We start from the raw sequence: 24192 nt of genomic DNA on the forward strand, positions 1-24192 counted from the left end.
CCAGCTGTTTAGCCCACTGTGCTAAACCAGCCCCTATACTGTGTGGTGAATGTATAATTACTGATAATTCACCAGTGCACTGTTATGTTATTAACCCTGTGGGCTCTACCAATGGGCCATTGTGTGGCTTCACCCACAGAGGATATGTTGGAGCATGTACGGGCTCCGCCCATGGCTCCACCCCCTTTATAGGAAGTATAAGAGCTGCTGACCTGCGGTGCCGCCTTCAGTGTTGTACCGGTCACAGGCAGGCTCAGTTCTAAGCTGATTAAAACCACGGTTTACTTCTCCACGTGTCTTCGAGTGAATTGATGGTCGCATCATACTGGCTATCCCCCAAGCCATTGCTTGGTTGAAAAAGGCGCATTGCGTAGACATCCCTTTAGTGATCTTGGCTGAGGTTTACGTTTGTAGGCTTGATCCACAGTAAAATGTGAATATGGATTGAAACCGTGACCCTTAAATTTGAGGTTGTGAAAAAACATGCCTTGGACAAATAACTGAACTTTGAACCCACCAAAACATCACTGGGAAATTTCCCCTATATATCGCCAGCTAACACTGTTTAATCTACCCCATTTTGTGCTGCAGATCTTTACTTGCTGAGGCCAATAATGAGAGCCTTAATTTCATTTAGACCCTTACAACCAATAAAAAGACAATACTTCACCTGCACTAGTTTGAAACTTCAGCTGAGAAAACCCAGGATTTAACTGTGAACATTGATTGTCTCTGTTGCTCAACTACTCAGCAATTGAACTCACTGAGGCAGCAGGAGAAACCGCAGACCAAATGTTAGTATCATTTCTTTGAGGTTGTTTCGTTGCAGTAGGCCTTTAATCTGCATTGTGCACTTTTCTAACTCGCCCTCCGACAAATTGCCTCAATTTCAAAAAGGTTTCTGCTCGATTGCGCACTGGTTTCTTTGGTGCAAATCGTCGGATGTCGGCGTAACTGGCACAAAGGGTCATGGAATTCTGAGTGCAAATTACGAATTGAGATTCTGCGATCGTTTACAGTGGTTTTAGTGACATTGGGCGAGAAGGAGAACATACCCACAAAATTGAGCACATCTTTAAGATGAATAATCATAATTGGGAGTTTCCTGCTCGTTGTGTTTGTTCGCAGGCCATTGCGGGGGCTCCAAAATAAGCCGGATCTTTTGGATACAAGGACAGTAACAGATATATTTTGCAAGATTTTAAAAAATATACTAAGGAATTTGACTCTTGTACCCAGACCGAGCTAGAAAATAGTTTTGTACATTTCCCTATTTTCAGCTGTGTTAACCAAACGTTACCAATTTACTACTCTGCAATGTAGCAATGGATTTTTAAAATCACTTTAAAAAAAAAGTATGTATTGAAAAGTTGCCTGATTGTGCCAGTTCATGGCAGATTTTGTGTTCGGCAATATGTAAATAAACTTAAGCAGAAACTCAAGGAAAACAAAAACACTTTTAATGCATTTTGGGGCACATTTTGTACTCAAATCACCATTTACTTTGTAAGTAGAAATTCTACTGCCCCCTTTCATTATCCGTTCTTGCCATGTTGTTTACTCTGCCAAGGACACATTTACTGCCTATTCCTAAATGTCCCAAGTGATGATGGTGGACCTCCTTCTTGAATTGTTAGCAGTCCTGGTGAAGGTGCTCTCTCTCAATTTGTCAGGCAGGGTTAGTGTTGCGGATGAATTAGATGGCAGTCCTGAATAGAAAAATAAAACTTGCGCACAAAATCACATAGCTTCAAATGAAAAATTGTTCTTATCCAGTTTGCTGTTTTAGCATTGGCATCTGTTGCAATGTTAAATCATGCCATCGCTCGAGGGGAACTGTGTCATGTGATCCAGTCTCAGTTTTGCTTTGGCCCGTGAAATGACAACAGCACACACAGCTCTGCTGCTGATGTCTTCAAGCTTTCTATCCATGTATATATGTTTTCATGTGCCAAGTCTAACTAAATGGATCCACAATGTGTTTATCCAATCCCTTATGAGTGATTGGTGCTTTTATATCATTATAAAAACACAATATCATCTATCCGCAATTATACTGTGCACAGTCATAGCAATTTAAATAGAATACAAATAATTCAAATGTAGATCTTCTATACACTTTACTATTGAAATAACACAAGCATGGAAAGGTTTCAACTGATCTGTCCCATTGCATTTGAAATGTGGGCAGCACGGTAGCATTGTGGATAGCACAATTGCTTCACAGCTCCACGGTCCCAGGTTCGATTCCGGCTTGGGTCACTGTCTGTGCGGATTCTGCACATCCTCCCCGTGTGTGCGTGGGTTTCCTCCGGGTGCTCCGGTTTCCTCCCACAGTCCAAAGATGTGCAGGTTAGATGGATTGGCCATTATAAATTGCCCTTAAGTGTCCAAATTGCCCTTCGTGTTGGGTGGGGTTACTGGGTTATGGGGATAGGGTGGAGGTGTTGACCTTGGGTAGGGTGCTCTTCCCAAGAGCCGGTGCAGACTTGATGGGCCGAATGGCCTCCTTCTGCACTGTAATTTCTATTCTATTCTATTCTATTCTATGAAAGCGCAAACAAACTGCACCATTTACTGCTGAGCCATTCACAAAAAAAAAGTATATGAAGAAAAATATTACAATGTTCTAATTTGAGTTAATTACTAAATACAATTTATTGAAGCTAGACATTACAGGAATGGAATGAGAATTGATGTGAATTGATGTGAAAAACACCTGAAAAATAGAGGTTGTCACTAATTTTAGCAAAAGAGTTGGTTTTGAATACAAATGTGGCAATCCTTTACCTAATGGGATAACCCTGGGTGTGAAATTCCTCCTGTTGATAATTCTAACAGGAAAAGTTGGCAGAAATATATAGGGTGCAATTTTAACCATCGTGTTGCACCCAGCGCAGATCTGGATGCACCAGTTAAATAGCGGGAAAGGCCAAAATCAAGATTTTCCCGGATGCAAAGCAGTTTGCCATCTAACAAATGGTGAGTTCTGGATCTCACCCAAATATGGCGAGCATATCATTATTGGCGGTGGGGGACCCCTCAGTGGGATTTGGCTTGATGGGGTGGTGAAGCATTCCAGGTCGGGGGTTGGCCCGGGACGGGGTGGGGAGGAGGTGAGGGGCTTTTCATCTGTGAAGTCTTTAATCCATCTTTAAATATTGTGGATACCCATCACAGTGGCAACTACAGCTGCTGCCTGTCTGTCCTAAAACACTTCCAGGACAGAGCCATGTTCTTGGTTCTATGCTGAAGGTCACTTTAACTCCTACTGACTGTGAGCAGCCTCCAGCTTCACAGCTGAAGGCTATTGCTAATGGGGAATTGGCCAAGTTAGTTGTGAGAGCACTTCACAGCTGCAGGTTGTGTTTGCTGCTTGTTGCTGCTTGTGGCTGAAAATGCCTGGAGGCTGCTGTTTCATTGCTTTTCTGAAGCCGGAAAGAAGGACAATTTTTTCTAAGATACCTGGGTCCTGGAATACCGGGCTTAGAGAGACATATGAGTTCGGAAGGCAATCGGTTTGAAGCAAGAAGACGCTGCAGGATCTGGTGCACAACATTAATCCAAGTTGGCCAACTAACGATGTCATTGAAGAAATGCTTTCGCAGATTGCTGATGCTTTGTTGCTGGTGTGGTGAGTGCTGCATTTAACTGGCACGTCACCGCGGGTTAAACAAGCTGGAAGACAAGGATACTCAACTGCACCTTGAGCATCAGTGGAATATTCTCCGGGTCGGAGAATCCCCAGGGGGAGGCGCGAATCCCGCCCTGACGCCGGCTGCCCTATTCTCCGGTGCCGTTTTTCGGGGACTGGCGGGATTCCCGCCTCACCGGTCATGGGCCATTGACAGCGGCCCTCCCGGCGATTCTTCGGACCCCGATGGGCCATGTGGCCGTCCAGTTTTGGCCAGTCCCGCCAGCGTAAATTACTCACCTCACGCATGGCGTGACCCGGCAGATAAGTTTGCGGGGGGCGGTCCTGGGGGGGGGGGGATCTGACCCCCGTGGTGGCCCCCACGGTGGCCTGGCCCGTGATTGGGGCCTGCCGATCCTGCGGGCGGGCTGTTTCTGTGGGGTCCTTCTTTCCTCCACACCGGGCCCTGTAGGGCTCCGCATATTGCCCGGGGATCAGCGCAGAGAAGAGAACCCCCGTGCATGCGCGGAAATACACCGGCCGGTCCGCCCATGCGCGAGATCACGCCGGCCGTTCCGCGCATGCGCGAACTCTTGCCGGTCCTTTGGCGCCGGCTGGAGCAGTGCCAACCACTCCGTCGTTAACCTAGCCCCCGAAAATTTGGAGAATTCCTCACTTTCGGGGGCTGTTGACGCCGGGGTGGTTGACGCCGGGGCTGTTGACACCGGGGTGGTTGGCGCCGGTTTTCCCGCCGGCGTGGGGACATATCTCCAGAAGGGAGAATCCCGCCCATCATTTTTATGACAAGCATCTGGACATGATAATACATTCTCAGGCTTATCCTGTTTTCTGTTGAGGAACCTGCGAGGGGTGATACCGTGAGCTTGTTTTTGTGAGAATGAGCTGATGTAGCTTTATATTGGTACCAATTTGGAACAATGACATTTCCTTGTTGTTTAATAGTTAGTGTAATTATGTGGAATGTTATGTAGTTGATTTTCAAATTTTTGTTACTGTTGACCATTTACTATACAAAATATTCTCAAGTAGATCCTCATAGGTACACATGCAATGTCTCAGATGAGGATTATTGCATCGCATTCCAATCAAACTTTGAAGCCTGAACAGTTTGCCTGACCGCTATAAGCGTCAGCACGATAAAGGCAGCATCCACCAATCAAACACTCAAGAGCTGGGCTTCAGCACTGGGAATATCTTCGCGATCAAAGGGTGAGTGTGTGGATCAGGGAAGATGACCTGAGCACAGTCTCCCTATGTTCCCAGTAGGGGCCTGGGGTCTGGGGTCTAGGGGTTCCTGATGTGGCTGGAGGTGTGTGTGCAGAACGACTGGCTCGGTGGATCGCATTCTGAGAGAATGCGGGACACGTAAGGGTAAGGCTTGAGGGATGTGAGGGTCCTGAGGTGGAAGCCCTAACTGATTGTTCATCTCCATCTCCAATTCCTTACAGATACAGGAGAGGCACAGTGGTTAGCACTGTTGCCATACAGCGCCAGGGACCCGGGTTCAATTCCGGCCTCGGGTGACTGCCTGTATGGAGTTTGCACTTTCTCCCCCTGGATTGGCCATGCCAAATTGCCCCTTAGTGGGTTATGCTGTTACGGGGATAGAGCAAGAGAGTGGGCCTAGGTAGGGTGTTCTTTCAGAGGGTCGGTGCAGACTTGATGAGCCAAATGGCTTCTTCTGTACTGTAGGAGTTCTATGGTTCTAGATACCAAAATGGATGGTGATTTTGGTCCCACAGAGGATGCCTGCACAGTGCTGGTGGCAGCCCAGGTGGCCAGACGCCAGAGAAGGCAGCAGCGTCAATGCAAGCTGGAGGCGGCACCTCATGTCAGGGGCTGCTGCACACCTTGAAGACCCGGTCACCCATCAGGCTAAGGAGGCCCTCAGAGGGGGGCGTCAGCGATGGACCAAGGTGTACAGGTGTTGTTGGTCGTTAGAGGAGATGACAGACAGTATGTGCCACAGAGCCTCCGTCTCAACAAAGAGACAGTGTGGCACCTTTGCCATGTCATCGTGGACTTGGTACTCTGTGGAGGAGAACACCCGCAATGGTGACCATGAAGGTCACCGCAGCCCTGAACGTCTATGCCACCGGTTCATTCCAGGGCTCAAGCGGGGACTTGTGTAGGTATGAAGGGTGGGGGGGTGAAGGGCGGATTTGAAGGGGCCTCCTAAAGGTTGGGGGCGTGAAGGCTGGGGGTTCTGAAAGGCGGCAATAGGCCCGAAAGGGGGGATTGGAGGCCTGAAAAGGTAGACCCTCAGCGACCCCATAGCGGAGTGTTCGCATTTGGGGGGGATGTGGGGTAACGTGCAAGTGTGTGGGGGGTGTCATTACCCATGGGTAGGGGTGAGGGTGGGAGAACCCTCAAACTCACTGAGAGTTCGGGGCACCCTTTCAAAATGTCGGCCCGATCTCTGAGGAGCCAGTCACGCCAGCGAGTTCAGCGCCCCAGTGATGAAAACATTTCTAAATGTGGGCTAGACCTGGGAGAAACTCCCCATGGCCCCAAAAAATGATGACGTGTGGGTACATACCGTTGTAGATCTCAACGGAAAAGCCGCGAGAAATACCCCACTAAACCCACCCAAAATTACATTTGTTAAATTGCGCTTGTTGCCTTTGGGAAGGTGTTTATCAATCAAGTTCCAAACCCAGCTGTGTGTCATGTAGTGCAGATATTTGTTAACTGAAGGGGGGTGGGAGAGGGAGGAAGGGTGGGGGGAAACACTTTAAGGAGCTATTGGATCAACAAACTGTTTCATTCCAAGGCCAAGGAACTCCAATGCATTTTTGGCGAGGAGCTTATCCTGTAAAACAAAGGAAATCATTTAATGATAAATTTGAAAGAATTCTGGTAAATTGATGGATTGTTTTTCTCTTTGTTTTAAAATAAGGGAAAATGTTATAATTATACAACACAGTGGTTCACCTACAGTGATAATTGCAGACAAAAATAAAAACAATTCCTTCAATTTCCCTTTCTCTTATTTGTCTTCAACACACTTTCTCCATAACCCCCTGTTTGGCTACAGTCTTTTCACTTTCTGTCATACCATTTCTGTAAACTTGGGCGTGATTCTCTGCCTCGTTACGCTCTCGCTCAAGCAAAACGAATAGCGGGAGAGGCCAAAAACGAGAACCGCACCACGTGCCAAACAGTTTGCGATGCAACTGTTTCGCTCCCATAGACAAAATCGGGATCTTGCCATAGCATGGCAAATCAATTATGAGAAATCAATTATCACCACTTAAGCCCCATTTCCATACAATTAACCAGGGGGTCAACCACTCACAGCAGCACCATGCCAACCCCGGGATTGTGTTTATTCATTCCGGGACAACCCTTGTCCCTGCCCGTATGCTCCATCGACCATCCATCACCCCCACAGACTGTCGAGACCTCTGGCCGTGTGGCTGAAGGCTATCGCGAATATGGAATTGGCTATCGTGGTTAAGTGAGTACTTCACACAACCCATGTGGATTCCTGTCGGTGAGTGGGACATGTAGCATGTGGGAGTCATTGCCTAGCATCCCAATCACGCCTTTATGTTTGGATACTGTGCTTGAACACTGCGGGAGGCAACACCATACAGGCAGCAACGAACATCCGAACACCCAGGTGATGGGACACAGCTCCTGAAATGTCCACGACTGGAGTGGTTGAGTGTCACGGGGAGAGGGAGATGCCTGGACAGATGGGCCAAGGGTTCGGAGGCCTGCCCACATTGTGGAAGAAAGTGACAGGCATCATACTGGTTGTGCACAAAAATATTTATTGTGCTTGACAATTCCCCATCCTCCCGATGGTTCAGTCCCCTTCCCGACTCACCCCTGACCCTCTACCGAGCCCCGCCCCACTCTCTGAGGCCGGAGGCAACACATGCACAGCCGTTCTGCCCTGTCCCATGTGCTGGCTGTGAGATGCAGCCTCATCAGTGGCATGGAACCCGGGGAAGCTGGTGGCCACCGTCCCCACTCCATGTGTTTTGTTCTGTGTTGTGGCCGTAGTACAGATGCACACAGAACATCTAGTTCTTTGACCAGTACATACATACATAGAACAGTACAGCGCAGTACAGGCCCTTCGGCCCTCGATGTTGCGCCGACCTGTGAAACCACTCTAAAGCCCAACAAACTGAACACGTGGAAAGATAACTGACAAACTATGATACAAACGATAACAAATAAATTAATTCAGTGAATTCTCCCGGAACTACATCTGGTGCGACTAGCCTCCAGTCCGACTTATTACCAACTCCCGGATATTTCGAGTCACATGGTAGATCTCTTTCGCCACCTGCGGTTGGAGGTCATATCGATAACTATATACATTAATAGATTACTATATACAAAACTGTGTACAGGCATATCTCCACACATGGGACTGGTCTGGGTTGGCACTCAGCACCCCCACCTTCCGCTCGGTGCCCATATGCCTCTGGCCATCCGCCCAAGACATCAGGAACCAGGCCTGGAGGTGGCCTCCTGGTGAGCCAGTGGTGAACGGGGGCAACATTTGAGGCAGGTTTTGTGGCTCTACCCACCTGTTTTGGCTTCACCTGCAGGTGGAGACCACGAAGGACATTTTTATTTTAAAGATTTTTTTAAATTGGAGATAGCACCTCCATCTTGAAGTGACCTATCTCTTTCTTACCTGGAAAAGCAAGTTTCTACTTCTCCAGAGCTGGAAGTTATTGTTGCGTTCCAAAAATCAAAGGCGGGATTCTCCCTTTCTGAGACCAGGGGCGTCATTCTCCGACCCCCCGCCGGGTCGGAGAATGGCCGTTGGCCGCCGTGAATCCCGCCCCCGCCCCCGCCGAAGTCTCCGGTACCGGAGATTGGGCGAGGGCGGGAATCGGGCCGCGCCGGTTGGCGGGACCCCCTGTTCAATTCTCCGGCCCGAATGGGCCGAAGTCCCGCCCAGAAATTGCCTGTCCCGCCGGCGTAAATCAAAGCTGGTATTTACCGGCGGGACCAGGCGGCGTGGGGGGGCTCCGGGGTCCTGGGGGGGGCGCGGGGCGATCTGACCCTGAGGGGTTGCCCCCACGATGGCCTGGCCCGCGATCGGGGCCCACCGATCCGCGGGCGGGCCTGTGCCTTGGGGGCACTCCTTCCTTTCCGCCTCCGCCACGGTCTCCACCATGGCGGAGGCGGAAGAGACTCTCCCCACTGCGCATGCGCGGGAAACTGTCGGTGGCCGCTGACGCTCCCGCGCATGCGCCGCATTTCCGTGCCAGCTGGCGGGGCACCAAACGCCATTTCCGCCAGCTGGCGGGGCAACAAACGCCATTTCCGCCAGCTGGCGGGGCGGAAATCCCTCCGGCGCCGGCCTAGCCCCTCAATGTTGGGGCTCGGCCCCCAAAGATGCGGAGCATTCCGCACCTTTGGGCCGGCGCGATGCCCGTCTGATTGGGGCCTTTTTTGGCGCCAGTCGGCGGACATCGCGCCGTTGGGGGAGAATTTCGCCCCAGGGGCGGGATTCTCCGACCCCCTGCCGGGTCGGAGAATCGCCGGGGGCTGGCGTGAATCCCACCCCCGCCGGTTGCCGAATTCTCTGGCACCGGAGATTCGGCGGGGGCGGGAATCGCGTCTCTCCGGCCCGGATGGGCCAAAGTCCCGCTGCTGGAATGCCTGTCCCGCCGGCATGGATTAAACCACCTCTCTTACCGGCGGGACAAGGTGGCGCAGGCGGGCTCCGGGGTCCTGGGGGGGGGCGCGGGGCGATCTGGCCCTGGGGGGTGCCCACATGGTGGCCTGGCCCACGATCGGGGCCCACCGATCTGCGGGCGGGCCTGTGCCGTGGGGGCACTCTTTTCCTTCCACCTTCGCCACGGACTCCACCATGGCGGAGGCGGAAGAGACCCCCTCCACTGCGCATGCGCGGGGACGCCGCGAGCGGCCGCTGACGCTCCCGCACATGTGCTGCCCGGCAAAGTCATTTCCGCGCCAGCTGGCGGGGCACCAAAGGCCTTTCCCGCAGCTGGCGGGGCGGAAATCTGTCCAGTGCAGGCCTAGCCCCTCAAGGTTAGGGCTCGGCCGCTCAACATACGGCGGATTCCGCACCTTTGGGGCGGCGCAATGCCGGACCGATTTACGCTGTTTTTGGCACCGGTCCGCAGACATCGCGCCGATTGCGGAGAATTCCGTCTAGGTGTTGACACCAACTCAGAATCCGTGGACTTCTACGACAGAAAAACCAGCACCACACCTGGACCGATTCCGCTACTGTTGAGGGCCTTGCATCGGTGCCGCGTGGAACACAACCGATTCCAATGATAAACGGTACGGGATGCGTCGGGTCCGTGATTGACACTCGGGAGGCGGACAAGCTGCAGCCACACATATTCATTACAATCCCCACACTCACTCATCCCAGCTAACAAGACGGCACTGGTTGCGCTGGAGCATGCCCTGGGGGGGGGACCTATATGACCCGTGGTACTAAGTTCAAAGTGGGCTGTTAGCAGTCACAGCTGCGTGGCCGCCTTGCCGGCTGCGGAAATGGTGTTCAATGCCCGTCCACCCCGGCCACACAGCCACCACCTGGCCACCCCTGGTACTCCCCCCGGCCCTGGCAGAAGCCCCCCGGCCAGCGGCATAAATGTCAGCAAACTATGGCTAAGTTGGCCACTTTCGGTTCCCCCCCTCACTACCTCAGCAGCCACCACCGCCGGTTACACGATTTTTAGAAGCACAAGTGAACCGCGCCGTCGGGACTCGGCCCATCGGAGGCGGAGAATCGCAGAAGACCCGGAGAATACCAGGTCAGGCCCGCTAATGATATGCAAACGGTGTCTACTTACGTGTGTTCCGGAACGCATTGACGCCACTGTCGAGGTGCTGGATCATTGCGATTTGGCGTCAAATCGGCACCTGCCGCAATTTCGAAATCTGAAACGATTCTTTGCCCAATCGCCTTGTCAGCTAACGGAGAATCCCACCCCAATTATTTTCACACTATCCACCCTCCCCCAACCCACCCATTCTGCAGGGTGAAAATTTCTCCCTTTATATTTGAGAACTATAGGAGCAACACGTGGATTACGTAGTTCTTAATATTAATCTTACTTTAAGTTCATTGCTGAATTCTTCCATAGATTCAATAAGATTTCCTGGTTTCAATTCTCCCAGTGGGAATGGATAATCTGACCCCAGCATCACCTTGTCCTAAACATAAGTGAAGCAATTGAAATAATTTGACATTACTAGCTTTGAAGCAGGCAAATGTAGTAATGCACATTAACAGCTTTTAAAGAATACTTATTCGAGCCCTTTCTCAGCATGCTGGGTGTGGGAAAGTAACAATCATGAACTTAACGATTTTCACAGAATGGGTAAGCAAAAGTGTGATTAGAAGCACAGACTTCAGCCTTCAGTTAGTTAACTTACAGCTGCAGCTAGCATAACGCTGCTTAAGGGATTTATGGTGTAAGGGTCATAACCAAAAGATATAAATATGTTAGACAGCCTTGGCACCAGTCAGACATTTTGTAGGAGTACGGCTATGTCTCTCAAAAGAATAATATAGCACAGGAACAGACCCTTCAGCTCTCCAAGTCTGTTCCGGTCATGATACCAACCTTTGCCAACTTACACAAGTGTGGTTGAGTGGTTTCAATCTTTTACCACAGCAACAACTAACATTTATTATGATTCATTATAAAAGTTTTTTTTTTACAGGTAAATCATTTTAGCACATTGTTGAAGCAAAAAATGTTGTAGATGCTAGAAGTCTGAGTAAAAAACAAAAAATGCTGGAAAATACACAGCGGGGAGACCAAATGCATTTTGGGTGCCTGCTTTGCAGAACACCTGCTATTATTCTGCTAGCATCGCCCTAGGATTTCAATTGCCTGTCATTTTAATTCATCATCTTGATCCGGCTCTGACCTTTCTGTCCTCAACCCCCCCCCCCCAGTGTTCCAATGAATCTCAAGGTAAGCTCAAGGAACAGTACCTGATCTTACAATTATGCATTTTACAGCCTTTTGGATTCAACATTGAGTTCAACAATTTTAGATTGTAACCTTGACCCCCATTTTGTTTTCATTTTCTTTGGGTTTTTTTCTTTTTTTGTTTTCGGATGGGAGCGGTTTGTGATTCTGCCATTCATACCTTCTCTAGACACACCATTTGTTTCTTGTCATTTTGCTATTTTATCTCTCCCCCCTTCCACCCTATTGCAGAGCTTCCAATTTGTTTCCGCCACACACCCGCATTCACTGGCTCACTCCTTGCTTAACACCTGTTACATCGTAGGTGCGATTTGTGGTGATGTGCATCACTGTAAATACATGTAAGCTAGCCAGACACTAGAGGGAGCACCAGAAATATCACACACACACACTCAACCAATAGATAAGTTAGATAGGAGGCAACCAATGGACATTCACGATACACAAGGAGGTGACACGACCACAGGGGGGCATTACACCAACCCATATATAAAGGACACCACACACATGATCTCCCCTTTGGCCAGTGGAGACAGTCAGTGAGTAGAGGCACAGGGTTGATTCAATATTACACTCACCACGTGGAAGACAGCAGCTGGTTAGTCAGTTTAGGTAGCTATAATAGGATTAGCAGTAGTGTTGAACTCAAGTTCTAAAAGTGTACATAGTGTAAATAAATGAGTTGAAGTTATCTACACGTCTGGACCTTCCTTTGACAAATGCAACACAAGGAAGCCGCTTATGTTACAAAGGAAACATAACAAAACACGATTTAATGGCTTTGTCGCGCCTGGCAAGAATCCATGCGAGCAGTTTAATCACAAGAGCGGCCTCCTGCGAGGACCTCGCTGGGCGCCAAGCAGTTTGCGATCGAACCGGCTCGTTCCCGTTGGCGGATTCCGGAACTTGCCTAGGCATGGCAAGAAAACAATAATCACCAATGAAGACAAACATCATCTCATTAACGAGATGGTCGTCCAATCTAACAGCCTCCTGTGAGCGAGGATTAGTACTGGTCCACACAAACAAGGACCAGGAGTAACACCCAGGCTGTTGGAGGTTCCTGGGTGGTCAGGGCAGGGTGGTACTCTGGCTCACCCCCTGGCACCCTGGAACCTTGGCACTGCCCGACTTGCACCTTGTCACCAACACCCTGGCACTGCCAAGCTGCCAGGTTGGCACTGCCAGGCTGGCAGGAGCACTAACAGGGTACATTGCCAGGGTGGCACTGCCAGGCTGGCAGGAGCACTGACAGGGTACATTGCCAGGGTGTCACTGCCAGGCTGTCAGGAGCACTGACAGGGTACATTGCCAGGGTGGCTGGGTGCCAGGGTGGCACTGTCAAAAGTCCGGACCTGAGGGGAGCAATGCACGCGCGAGGAGGGATGCGGGAGAGTATGGAGGATGGGGCTCCTGGAAAGGTGAAGGCCGGAAAAAGGTACGGCTCAGTGGCCCCATGGTGGGGTGCCCTCACTGGGGGGCGGGGGGTAATGTCCATTGTGGGGAATGTGGGAGATGCTCAAGCTCACTCAGAGATCAGGGGGTACCATCCAACATAGCAGCCCGATCTCTGAGGAGCTGGTCTGGCCAGCGAGCTCAGCTCCCCAGTGCTGAAAATAATTCTAAGTGTGGGCTGCCTGGAGAGGAACTCGCTAGGGCCCAAATGAATGCCTGAATGCCGTTCGATAATAATAATAATAAAAAACTTTATCATTGTCACAAGTAGGCTTACATTAAGACTGCAATGAAGTTACTGTGAAAATCTGCTAGTCACCACATTCCAGCGCCTGTTCGGGTACATTGAGGGAGAATTTCAGAATATCCAATTCACCTAACAAGCACATCTTTGGACTGTGGGAGGAAACCGGAGCACCCAAAGGAAATCCACGCACACACAGGGAGAACGTGCAGAGTCCACACACTCAGTGACCCAAAGCCGGAATCGAGGAGCTCGCGGGAAACCTTGATCGCCACAGCACTTCGAACTAGTCCCGTTCAATCGCACCTCATATATTTTCACAGTTCTGAAATGTCAACTCTGTTACTCTCTCCACAGATGCTGTCAGAAATGTCGAATATTTCCAGCATTTTCTGCTTTTATTAACACATTGTGAATTGTTGCTCAGTGTACAGATCAACATTCAGCTAGGTAGAACTATGGTCTGTGAACAAAATGTGATAAAGGGTCCAACTCACTTTCCCTATCACCTCCACCAACAGCTTTAGTGCAATTGGATCGTGCACTAGCGAATCTGTGTAGAAATGGCCTAGATATTTTCGAGGACTTGTCTTGTTGTCCATGGCACACAAATCGGGACGGACGTTAAATCCATGCTCAATCCTACCAATGGTGTAAGGGAAAGCACCACCTAAAGAGAAACAATATTAAGACAACTTTCTTTTTTCTCCCAAGTAAAAATGTAACTACTTTAATATTGAAGTGCATTTGCTGCTTTGAAAATATCTACAATATGGTTCTTTAAATTTTTTGTTATAAATGTTATATAACTGATCCAGAGGTATGCATAAACAAAAAAAATTGTAATTCATCGCAATTTATTCTGTTTTAGTTTTGACTTTCTTGCCAAGATGCTACCAAAGGATTAATTGATACTGTTGATAAGATCTTCTGGGTTCCAATGTACAACTGACATTTTTTTTTTTGATAAGGATGGTTGAAAAATCTATTCTTTGTATAAGTTTTGTCACAATCCCTACCATTTGATATGGTGATGTATCTGCAAGTAGCTCCCAACTGCTTATACAAATGTAATGTTTTCACATTGAAGAGATTAGGCTCAAAAAGAAAACCAGAAAATGCAATAAATGTATTGAAAAATATCGATTTTATAAAGCTCAGTCAATTTTAATTTTTTGTAGCTGTCCTGCTTGGATATTTTATATATCTCAATGGCCTGAAACAATTTTAATTTTTTTTTAAGAGTACCCAATTATTTTTTTCCAATTAAGGAGCAATTTAATGTGGCTAATCCACCTACCCTACACATCTTTGGCTTGTGGGGGTGAGACCCACGCAGACAATGGGAGAATGTGCAAACTCGACACGGACAGTGACCCGGGGCTGGGATCGAACCCCGGTCTTCGACCGGTGGGGCCCATGGGAAGGCGGGGGGGGGGGGCAGCCAGGGGGCAACCACCACTTTGCCAACCCCTGGATCGTGTGTACCATTCTGGAGGTAACCCTTGCCCCTGCCCGTCTTCCCCCAGAGCACCCATAAACCCCACCGACTGCCAAGGCCTCTAACAGGCACATCTTTCGGAACTTGTGGGAGGAAAGAAGGGCCTGTTCCTGTGCTGTATTGTTCTTTGTTCTTTAGGGTTTTGGCAAAGATTGGTATCTTGACCGGTACAGGCTTGGAGGGTGGAAGGGCCTGTTCCTGTGCTGTATTGTTCTTTGTTCTTTTAGGGTTTTGGCAAAGGTTGGTATCATGACCGGTACAGGCTTGGAGGGCTGAAGGGCCTGTTCCTATGCTGTGTTGTTTTTTAATGTTAGGGCAGCACGGTAGCATAGTGGTTAGCACAATTGCTTCACAGCTCCAGGGTCCCAGGTTCGATTCCCGGCTTGGGTCACTGCCTGTGCGGAGTCTGCACGTTCTCCCCGTGTCTGCGTGGGTTTCCTCCGGGTGCTCCGGTTTCCTCCCACAGTCCAAAGATGTGCAGGTTAGGTGGATTGGCCACGCTAAATTGCCCTTAGTGTCCAAAATTACCCTTAGTGTTCGGTGGTGTTACTGGGTTATGGGGATAGGGTGTTGTTGTGGGCTTGGGTAGGGTGCAGACTCGATGGGCCGAATGGCCTCCTTCTGCACTGTAATTTCTATGAAACCGGAACACACGGAGGAAACACATGGCTGAAGGCTATTGCTAATAGGGAATTTGCAATCGTGGTTAAGTGAGCACTTTACACATCCCACATGGATTCCCGTTGGTGGATGGGCGATGTAGAATGTGGGAGTCAATGCATAGCATCCCAATCAGACTGAGATGCCTGGACACTGTGCTTGAACACCACACACGCTGCAGCCAATATCCGAACACCCGGGGGATGGGACACAGCTCTAATCATAGACCATACAGTGCAGAAGGAAGCCATTCAGCCCATCGAATCTGCACCGACCCACATAAGCCCTCACTTCCACCCTATCCCCGTAACCGCCTAACCTTTTTGGTCACTAAGGGCAATTTATCATGGCCAATCCACCTAACTTGCACGTCTTTGAACTGTGGGAGGAAACCGGAGCACCCGGAGGAAACCCACACAGATACGTGAACGTGCAGACTCTGCACAGACAGTGACCCAGCGGGAAATCGAACCTGGGACCCTGGCGCTGTGAAGCCACAGTGCTATCCACTTGTGCTACCGTGCTGCCCCTGGGGACATGTCCACAGCAAGAGGGTGGGTGAGTGCCACAGGGAGGGGACCAACGGTCCAGGTGATGTTATAAGTGGGTGTCCGGGGTACAGGGTCTGGGGCCCCGTGAGGGGAGCCCACTTCAGCCAGGTGTGCGTGGGCAGGGCTTTCCGGGTTGGGGGGGGGGGGTCCAGTGGGGGAATAGAGGGCCCTGGGATGGGAACTGTTGTGATCTTTACATATGTAGTGATATGTACATAAGGGGTTAATGGGAAATTGAAAGATCACTAGGGGGCAGCACTGGCGGGTATAAAAGCAGACGCAAGTGGCTCTCTGCCTCTCTTGGTGATTAGACTGTGACGAGAGAAGGAGCATAGATCTAGCTCAGGGCTACTAGTGTGGTCAGACATAGCTACTGTATATAAAAGTTGTCACCTTTCTACTGGTATTGATCTTAAAGTAAGAACTCACGCAGTTGTTAAATTCTATTACTCAATAAACCTTTCAATACCTCTGGATGACTTCGAGCTGCAAAAAGCCTCTGGAGCAACTGGGTTGAGTAACGCATGTTACATACAATAGTGCTACCAAACACACTACAGTAAGGTAACAAAAGATGGGACCAGGCTAGCTTTAAACGAACATTACTAGCTAGATTAGGTTAGAGAAAAGAAAGAAAAAGAACAGAAATTAAAGTACCGACCGCTCAACAGATGCAGCTCGACGATCCCAGCAGACTGTTGCGTACGTTCAACACGCCGTTTGGACAATACTGCTATAATCGCATGCCTTTCGGGATCATCTCCGCATCCAAAATCTTTCACAGAGTCATGGAGCAGATGACGGAGGGCATTGAAGGTGTCAGAGTATGTGTCGATGACATCATCGTATGGTCAACAACAGAAGAAGACCACATTGCTCGATTAAGACAAGTCTTCAAAAGAATTCACCAATTTGGGTTGAAACTCAACCATTCCAAGTGCACCTTTGCATGCTCATCTCTGACCTTCCTGAGTGACACTATATCAGCGCAAGGGTTGAGGCCGGATAATGAAAAAAATTGCGGCAATCCAGAACATGCAGCAGCCAAGAGACAAGAAAGCTGTGCTCAGGTTTCTTGGATTCATTAACTTCCTAGGCAAGTTTATACCGAACTTATCAACAAGGACGTCAGCATTACGAAACATGATAAGGAAGGACACAGAGTTTGACTGGACTCCATGACACCAAGAAGAGTGGGTGGATCTTAAGCATCAATTGATGGCAGCTCCAACTCTGACATTCTTCGACCCAATGAAACCCTCAAAGATCTCCACCGACGCCAGTCAACATGGAATTCGTGTGGTACTCCTCCAACAGGGTGACCAATCGGACTGGGTCCCAGTTGTATACACGTCTAGAGCGATGACCGCCACAGAGTGCAAGTATGCACAGATAGAGAAGGAGTGCCTGGGGCTGATCACAGGTATAACAACATTTCACCACTATGTGTACGGCCTTCCCACGTTCCTAGTTGAGACTGATCATAGACCGCTGGTCAACATAATTGAAAAAAATCTCAATGATATGACGCCGCGCCTACCACGCATGATGATGAAGCTGAGGAGGTATAACTTCACACTGGTCCATGCTCCTGGGAAGGACCTCATCATAGCTGACACACTGTCCCGAGCCATTGACACTGACAGCTTACCTCCTGCGTCCATTGACGGTGTAGAAGCTCAAGCACAGTTGTGCAGAGAGACTCTCCCGGCATCTGACGAGAAGCTGCAGCAAATTCATTTGACGACACGAGAAGATGCGACCTTGCTCCAGGTCATGCACAACCTTCAGCATGGCTGGCCAAAAGGACGGTGCCCGCAGTTCCAAAACATCAAAACTGAACTGTCAGTAGTGGACGGATTAATATTGAGAAATGACAGAACCGTCATTCCACTAACGCTCAAGTCAGACATACTCCGCAGGATTCACGAGGGACATCTCGGAATCGAAAAATGCAAAAGAATGGCAAGGCAATCCGTGTACTGGCCTGGAATAAATGAGGACATTACAAACATGATACTCACATGTGACACGTGTCAAAAACATCAACCGGCACAATACAAGAAGCCACTCCAGCAGCATGAGATGGCTACGTCACCGTGGAACAAAGTTGGCATAAATTTGTTTCACTCCATGAGTCAAAACTATATTCTTATCATTGACTATTACTCCAACTTTCCTGAAGTGATGAAACTCCCGGATCTCACGTCCGCATCAGTTATCAAAGCTTGTAAGGAAACCATTCTCGAGGCATGGTATGGACAAACAGTCATGTCCGATAATGGTCCTTGCTTTGCGAGCTGGGAGTGGACGGAATTCTCCAAGAAATACAACTTTAAACACGTGACATTGAGTCCACACTTTCCCCAATCAAATGGCAAAGTTGAGAAAGGTGTACACATTATCAAACAACTCATAAACAAGGCATCTGACTCAAATTCCGACATACACTTTGCTCTATTATCATACAGATCATCACCGTTAAGCTCAGGGCTATCACCAGCTCAAATGCTCTTCAATCAAGATGTGAGAACAAGGCTACCAGCATTACACTTCAGCAATCCGGATCACTCACAAGTGCTTGACAAGATACGACACCAACGTCACAAACAAAAGCAGCACTATGACCGCCATGCAAAATCGCTGCAACCATTAGCGGTCAATGACATGGTTCGACTGCGACACCCAGGTGGAGGATGGTCCAACGCGGCAACAGTGCTCTGACCAGCAGCGCCACGATCATACATTGTAAAGTCCGAAGAAGGTGTGCTGTTCACACGCAATCGATGAGACCTGCTAAAGGTTCCACTTCCTGAACCTGTCTTTCCGACGTTAAATCTACAGGACTCACTCACTCGACAACACTTGACACCATCAGCCGGTGAATAGACGGACATTAAAACCTCAGTGTCTCCAACTCGAATCAGACGCACACCCAACCATCTGAACCGGTGAACATTGGACTGATGCAATCATTGATTTCTGTAGTGCATTTGCCCACGATACCAACTATGTTTGTTCCATTCTAGTAACAACACTGAAACTATGTAAAAGAAAAAAGGGGGGATGTAGTGATCTTTACATGGGTATGTACATAAGGGGTTAATGGGAAATTGAAAGTCGCTAGGGGGCAGCACTGGCGAGTATAAAAGCAGACGCAAGCGGCTCTCTGCCTCTCTTGGTTATTAGACTGTGATGAGAGCAGGAGCATAGATCTAGCTCAGGATTACTAGTGTGGTCAGACATAGCTACTGTATATAAACGTTGTAACCTTTCTACTGGTATTAATCTTAAAGTGAGAACTCACGCAGTTGTTAAATTCTGTTACTTAATAAACCTTTCAATACCTCTGGATGACTTCGAGCCTTCTTCATCAAGCTGCAGAAAGCCTCTGTAGCAACTGGGTTGAGTAACGCATGTTACATACAGTAGTGCTACCAAACACACTACAGTAAGGTAACAAAAGAGGAACCACTGCTGTTTGTCAGTCTAACACCCTCCTCCAATTCCTTATGGATGTTGAACACTATGGCAGGGAAATTGGACCCAGATCCTGCCCTCGTGGTCCTTTTATAAGGTCGCACCATTGCCCTGCCCTCGTGGTGCTGCTGGTAGTCCAGGCAGCCAGAGGCTGGAGATGGTGGCAGCAGCAGAATCTGCAGATGCTCGAGGCGGCGGCCCAAGTGCCAGACCCCACCCCACACCTTGAGGATCCGGCCGTCCATCAGCAGGTTTCTTCTCCTCCATCGCCGGGATGACCCAGGTCCAGGAGGTAATAGATGCCATGCATATTGCCCTGCGCTCACCGGGCCATTTGGGTGTGCCCTACATTAACAGAAAGGGGTTCCACTCCCTGAACATAAAGCTTGTGTGCGACCACATGAAGATAATGCACTTGTGTGCCTACTTCCCGGGGAGTTTCCATGACAGCTACATCCTGGGGCAGTCTGTCATCCCCAACCTCTTCGAGGAACACCCCAGGATGGAAGGCTGACTCTTGGGGGAAAAGGGGTACCCGCTGAGGACCTGGCTAATGACGCAGTCACACAACCTGGTTGTATGGATGGCGGTTCATTCTGAGGTGATTCTGGCATATATATGTACTGGTACATAGATATGTGTAGATAACAAATGGCCTGCATGTCATCTGCACACAAGCTCATCTTCCGTTTGTACTGTATAGGAGTTAGGGCCAATTTGGGCCAATACAGTTGCAGGAACCCACTTCTTGCTGGTGGCACAGCTGTGTGCCGACACTCATTCAGCTTGTTGAAACAAACATCTTTTAAAAGTACCATCTCTTCTCAAGATTTGCGACTTCTGACTGTGTTTCACTACCTCGGATGAGTCCTGCGATAAGAGTCGATCAAATGTAGTTCACAGCTTCCTCTTCATAAGTAGTGAAACTGGGGAAATCTGAGTGGTTACATGTGTGGTGTTGCGATATGTCGGCAAGAAACTGTTCAAATGGTGATGTAGTGAACCTTGTCCTTGGGGGCTTGCAGTGCATGTTTCAAGGGCAAAGCTTTCGGCTAAACCACTCGTAGATGGGTGGTAAGCTGCTGATTTTATATGTTGGATATCACTCATCTTTAAATAGGCCTCGAACTCCTGAGCTGTGGACAGTTTCATTCATGATTTGTTCTGGTTTCCCAAATCTGGTGAAAATCTCATAAAGTTTTTCGGTGGTTACTCGGAGGTTGTTGACTTAATTAGGACCACCTCAGGCTACTTTTGAGTGTGTGTCTACTATGACCATGAACATGTGCCCCTCGTATGGACCGTAAAAGTCAATTGTAGACGTTGCCAAGACATTTTAGGCCACTCCCTTGGATGCAATGGGGACAACAGTGGTGCGTTCCTTACACACGTACATGATTGACACAGTCCTGCTTTTTCCTCTATCTGAGCATTGATTCCTGGCCACCAAACATAGCTCTATGTTTGTTCCTTCATTCAAACTATACCTGGGCGTTCTTCATGTAATTGTTCCGATACTCTTTGTCGCAAGTTTTGAGGTATTATTATCCTCATCCCCCACAAGAGACATCTGTCCTGTACTGTCAACTTGAATTTCCTCGAAATACATGGCTTTAATTCAGGATGCGTTCCCGCTATCCTCCCTTTTAATACCCATTTGCAGTACCTTTCCCAACACGGAATAATTTTTAGTCTGTCGTTGGACCTGAGCTGCAGTCACTGGAACGTGTTCTCTCTGCACACTATAGAAGATTTCTTTCCCTATTGAGATGTATCGGACCAGCAGGCAAACGCAAATGTGACAATGCATCAGCATTGGCATGGCTCTCTGACTGATAGTATTTGATCTCGTAGGAATGTGCAGATAATTGTTGGAGTCTATTTGCTGCCAACGAAGGAACCCTTATGTGGCCCAAATATTACTGATCTGTGATGTGACGCCATAGAGGATTTGGTGAAATTTTCTCACACCAAAAATAATACTCAGTGCATTGTTCTCCAATTGAGCGTAATTTGATTCAGCACTTTTTAAGGTACGTGATGCAAAAGCTATTGGTCTTTCTTCCCCAGAAGGCAGTAAGTGTGACATCACCACCCCAACTCCGTACGGTGACACATCACAGGTAAGTTGTGATGGTAACTGTGGGTTGCAATGTCCCAACATTTCTGACTTCTTCAGCTGACAGACCTGGGGCTGAATTCTCCATTCTGGAGGCTAAATGTCGACGGCGTCGAGAAAACGGTGGAGTTTCACGACGGCGTGATCGGGTTCATAGCTGCAGTGATTCAACCGCTCCCAAGGGGCTAGCACGGGCGTATCGGGAAACTCAACACACTGATGGGCAGCAGAGTAGCATAGTGGTTAGCACAGTTGCTTCACAGCTCCAGGGTCCCAGGTTCGATTCCCGGCTTGGGTCACTGTCTGTGTGGAGTCTGCACGTTCTCCCCGTGTCTGCGTGGGTTTCCTCCGGGTGCTCCGGTTTCCTCCCACAGTCCAAAGATGTGCAGGTTAGGTGGATTGGCCACTATAAATTCCCCTTAGTGTCCAAAATGGTTAGATGGGGATTACTGGATTACCAGGATAAAGGGGATAGGGTGGAGGCGTGGGGCTGAAGTAGGGTGCTCTTTCCAAGGGCCGGTGCAGACTCGATGGGCTGAATGGCCTCCTTCTGTATACATGCCGTCTTGTGTCTTACAGGACCAGACGAGGATGGGCCCGGTCCATCGGGGGCACCCAGCCTCCAGCCAGTGCCAGAGACGGTGCCCCCCAGACAGCCGAGGACCAACGGGGCGAGCAGCCGGAACACCAGCCCTCTGCCCGAGACGACCCAGGACACCACTGAGTTTGGGTCAGAGGAGGACACACATTTTCCGTCACTGCTATCTCCAACACCGTCCACCATCTCAGAGACTGTCACCTCGGCTGGTAAAATTAGTCTCCCGGGAGACTCGCTAGTGCGCATCACACAGCTGCTCCAGTACAGCAGGCGGAGGTAGGAGCAGCCGAGGGGCCGGATGGTCGGAGGGCAACCCGGCCCCAGGAACCAGCTGCCGCCCAGACGTGTCCCGTGTTCCTGGAAGATCCAGGTCCCACCCATAGTGCAGGTGCAGGCAGAAACCCAGGGGCTAGAGGAAGGACAGCATGGTAGCACAGTGGTTCGCACAGTTGCTTCACAGCTCCAGGGTCCCAGGTTCGATTCCCGGCAGAGCCTGCACGTTCTCCCCGTGTCTGCGTGGGTTTCCTCCGGGTGCGCCGGTTTACTCCCACAATCCAAAGATGTGCAGGTTAGGTGGATTGGCCATGATAAATTACCCTTAGTGTCCAAAAAGATTGGGTGGGGTTAAGAGTTACGGGGATAGGGTGGAGGTGTGGGCTTGGGTGGGGTGCTCTTTCCAAGGGCCGGTGCAGACTTGATGGGCCAAATGGCCTCCTTCTGCACTGTAAATTCTATGATTATGACTGGATGACGGCCGGCCTCCACACCTGCAGGGGCAAGTGGAGGAATCCATCCGCGTACAGGAGCAAGGGGTGGTGCCGGTCATGTGTGCCACCCAGGCCGAAACCACATTGCGTCCGCAGTGGAGGCAATGGGGGTGACATGGGTCAACGGTTGCAAGGTCTGGGGCATTCTGTGCGGGCGGGGGCCGAGGCCCAGGACAGAGCTGCGCTTTCACAGGCAACCGTGTGCCGGTGCTAGCTGGGCCCGTGCTGGTGACTCCTGCAGGGGAGGTCCCGGAATACCGCAGCACCTCAGACTCCCCCCCACCCCACCGTTCCTGTCCCTGGTGCATCTGGTGGGCAGTGGGCAGAACAGCGCGGCACCACGCCACCCAGGATGTCCGAAGAGCAGCTGAGCCCATCCAGGCCAGGCCGCCCCAGGAGACATGCCCCAACGGGTCCCTCATCGCAGGGCACAGCAGGCCACCTCCACTGCTGCTGTACCGTCTGGGGTACCACAGAGGCATAGTGGTCAGGCCCGTAAAGCCAGAAAGTTAGACGGCAGTTAAGTTGGCATGGGTGCAGGGCACAGCTTAGACATAGGGCTAGGGCACAGATTATATTTGTTCACAATAAACACATGCCCACACTGTTAAAACCAGTCTTAGTGCTCTGTCTGATGGGTGTGGGGCTGGGGCGGTCAGTGATGGCCACTGGGGGTAAGGGGTGGTGGACGAGTGAGACCCAGTGGGTGGACCATCACGTGAAATTGCCTCCCATCCATTGACTCTGTCTACTCCTCCCGCTGCCTTTGGAAAGTGGGCAGCATAATCAAAGACCCTTCCCTTTGATTCTCTCTTCCAACCTCATCCATTGGGCAGGAGATAAATAAAGTCTGAGAACACACACTAACCGATTCAAAACAGCCTCTTCCCCGCTGTTACCAGACTCCTGAATGACCCTTTTATGGACTGAACTGATCTCTTCACACATCTTCTCTGCTGAGTAGTACTACACTCCATATGCTTCACCCAATGCCTGTGTCTATGTATTTACAGTGTGTATTTATGTATGTCTAATTTTTTTTTCATGTATGGAACGATTTGACTGTACAGTACGCAGAACAATACTTTTCACTGTACCTCGGTACATGTGACAATAAATCAAATCCAAGCTCTTGCTGTGTGGCCAGTTCTGCCACAACCTTTGCATTGGCTGTCCTTGCTCCAGCAATCTGTCTGTGAAT

At 49.6% G+C, this 24192-nt stretch overlaps 1 protein-coding gene across 2 annotated transcripts in view; it reads right to left on the reverse strand.

Moving 5' to 3' along the window:
* Window positions 1-1443: 1443 nt before the first annotated feature.
* The window catches only part of acmsd (aminocarboxymuconate semialdehyde decarboxylase), a 110749-nt gene continuing 88000 nt past the window's right edge, over window positions 1444-24192 (reverse strand). For both annotated transcript variants that reach the window (XM_072472677.1, XM_072472665.1), the window contains 3 exons: window positions 13813-13985; window positions 10730-10828; window positions 1444-6467 (listed from right to left, as the gene is read on the reverse strand). In XM_072472677.1, coding sequence (XP_072328778.1) covers window positions 6390-6467; window positions 10730-10828; window positions 13813-13985 — 350 coding nt within the window. In that variant the 3' untranslated portion in view covers window positions 1444-6389. The remainder of the gene's footprint in view (window positions 6468-10729; window positions 10829-13812; window positions 13986-24192) is intronic.

The sequence above is a fragment of the Scyliorhinus torazame genome, chromosome 2 (assembly GCF_047496885.1).
Source record: "Scyliorhinus torazame isolate Kashiwa2021f chromosome 2, sScyTor2.1, whole genome shotgun sequence".
NCBI classification, from domain to species: Eukaryota; Metazoa; Chordata; class Chondrichthyes; order Carcharhiniformes; family Scyliorhinidae; genus Scyliorhinus; species Scyliorhinus torazame.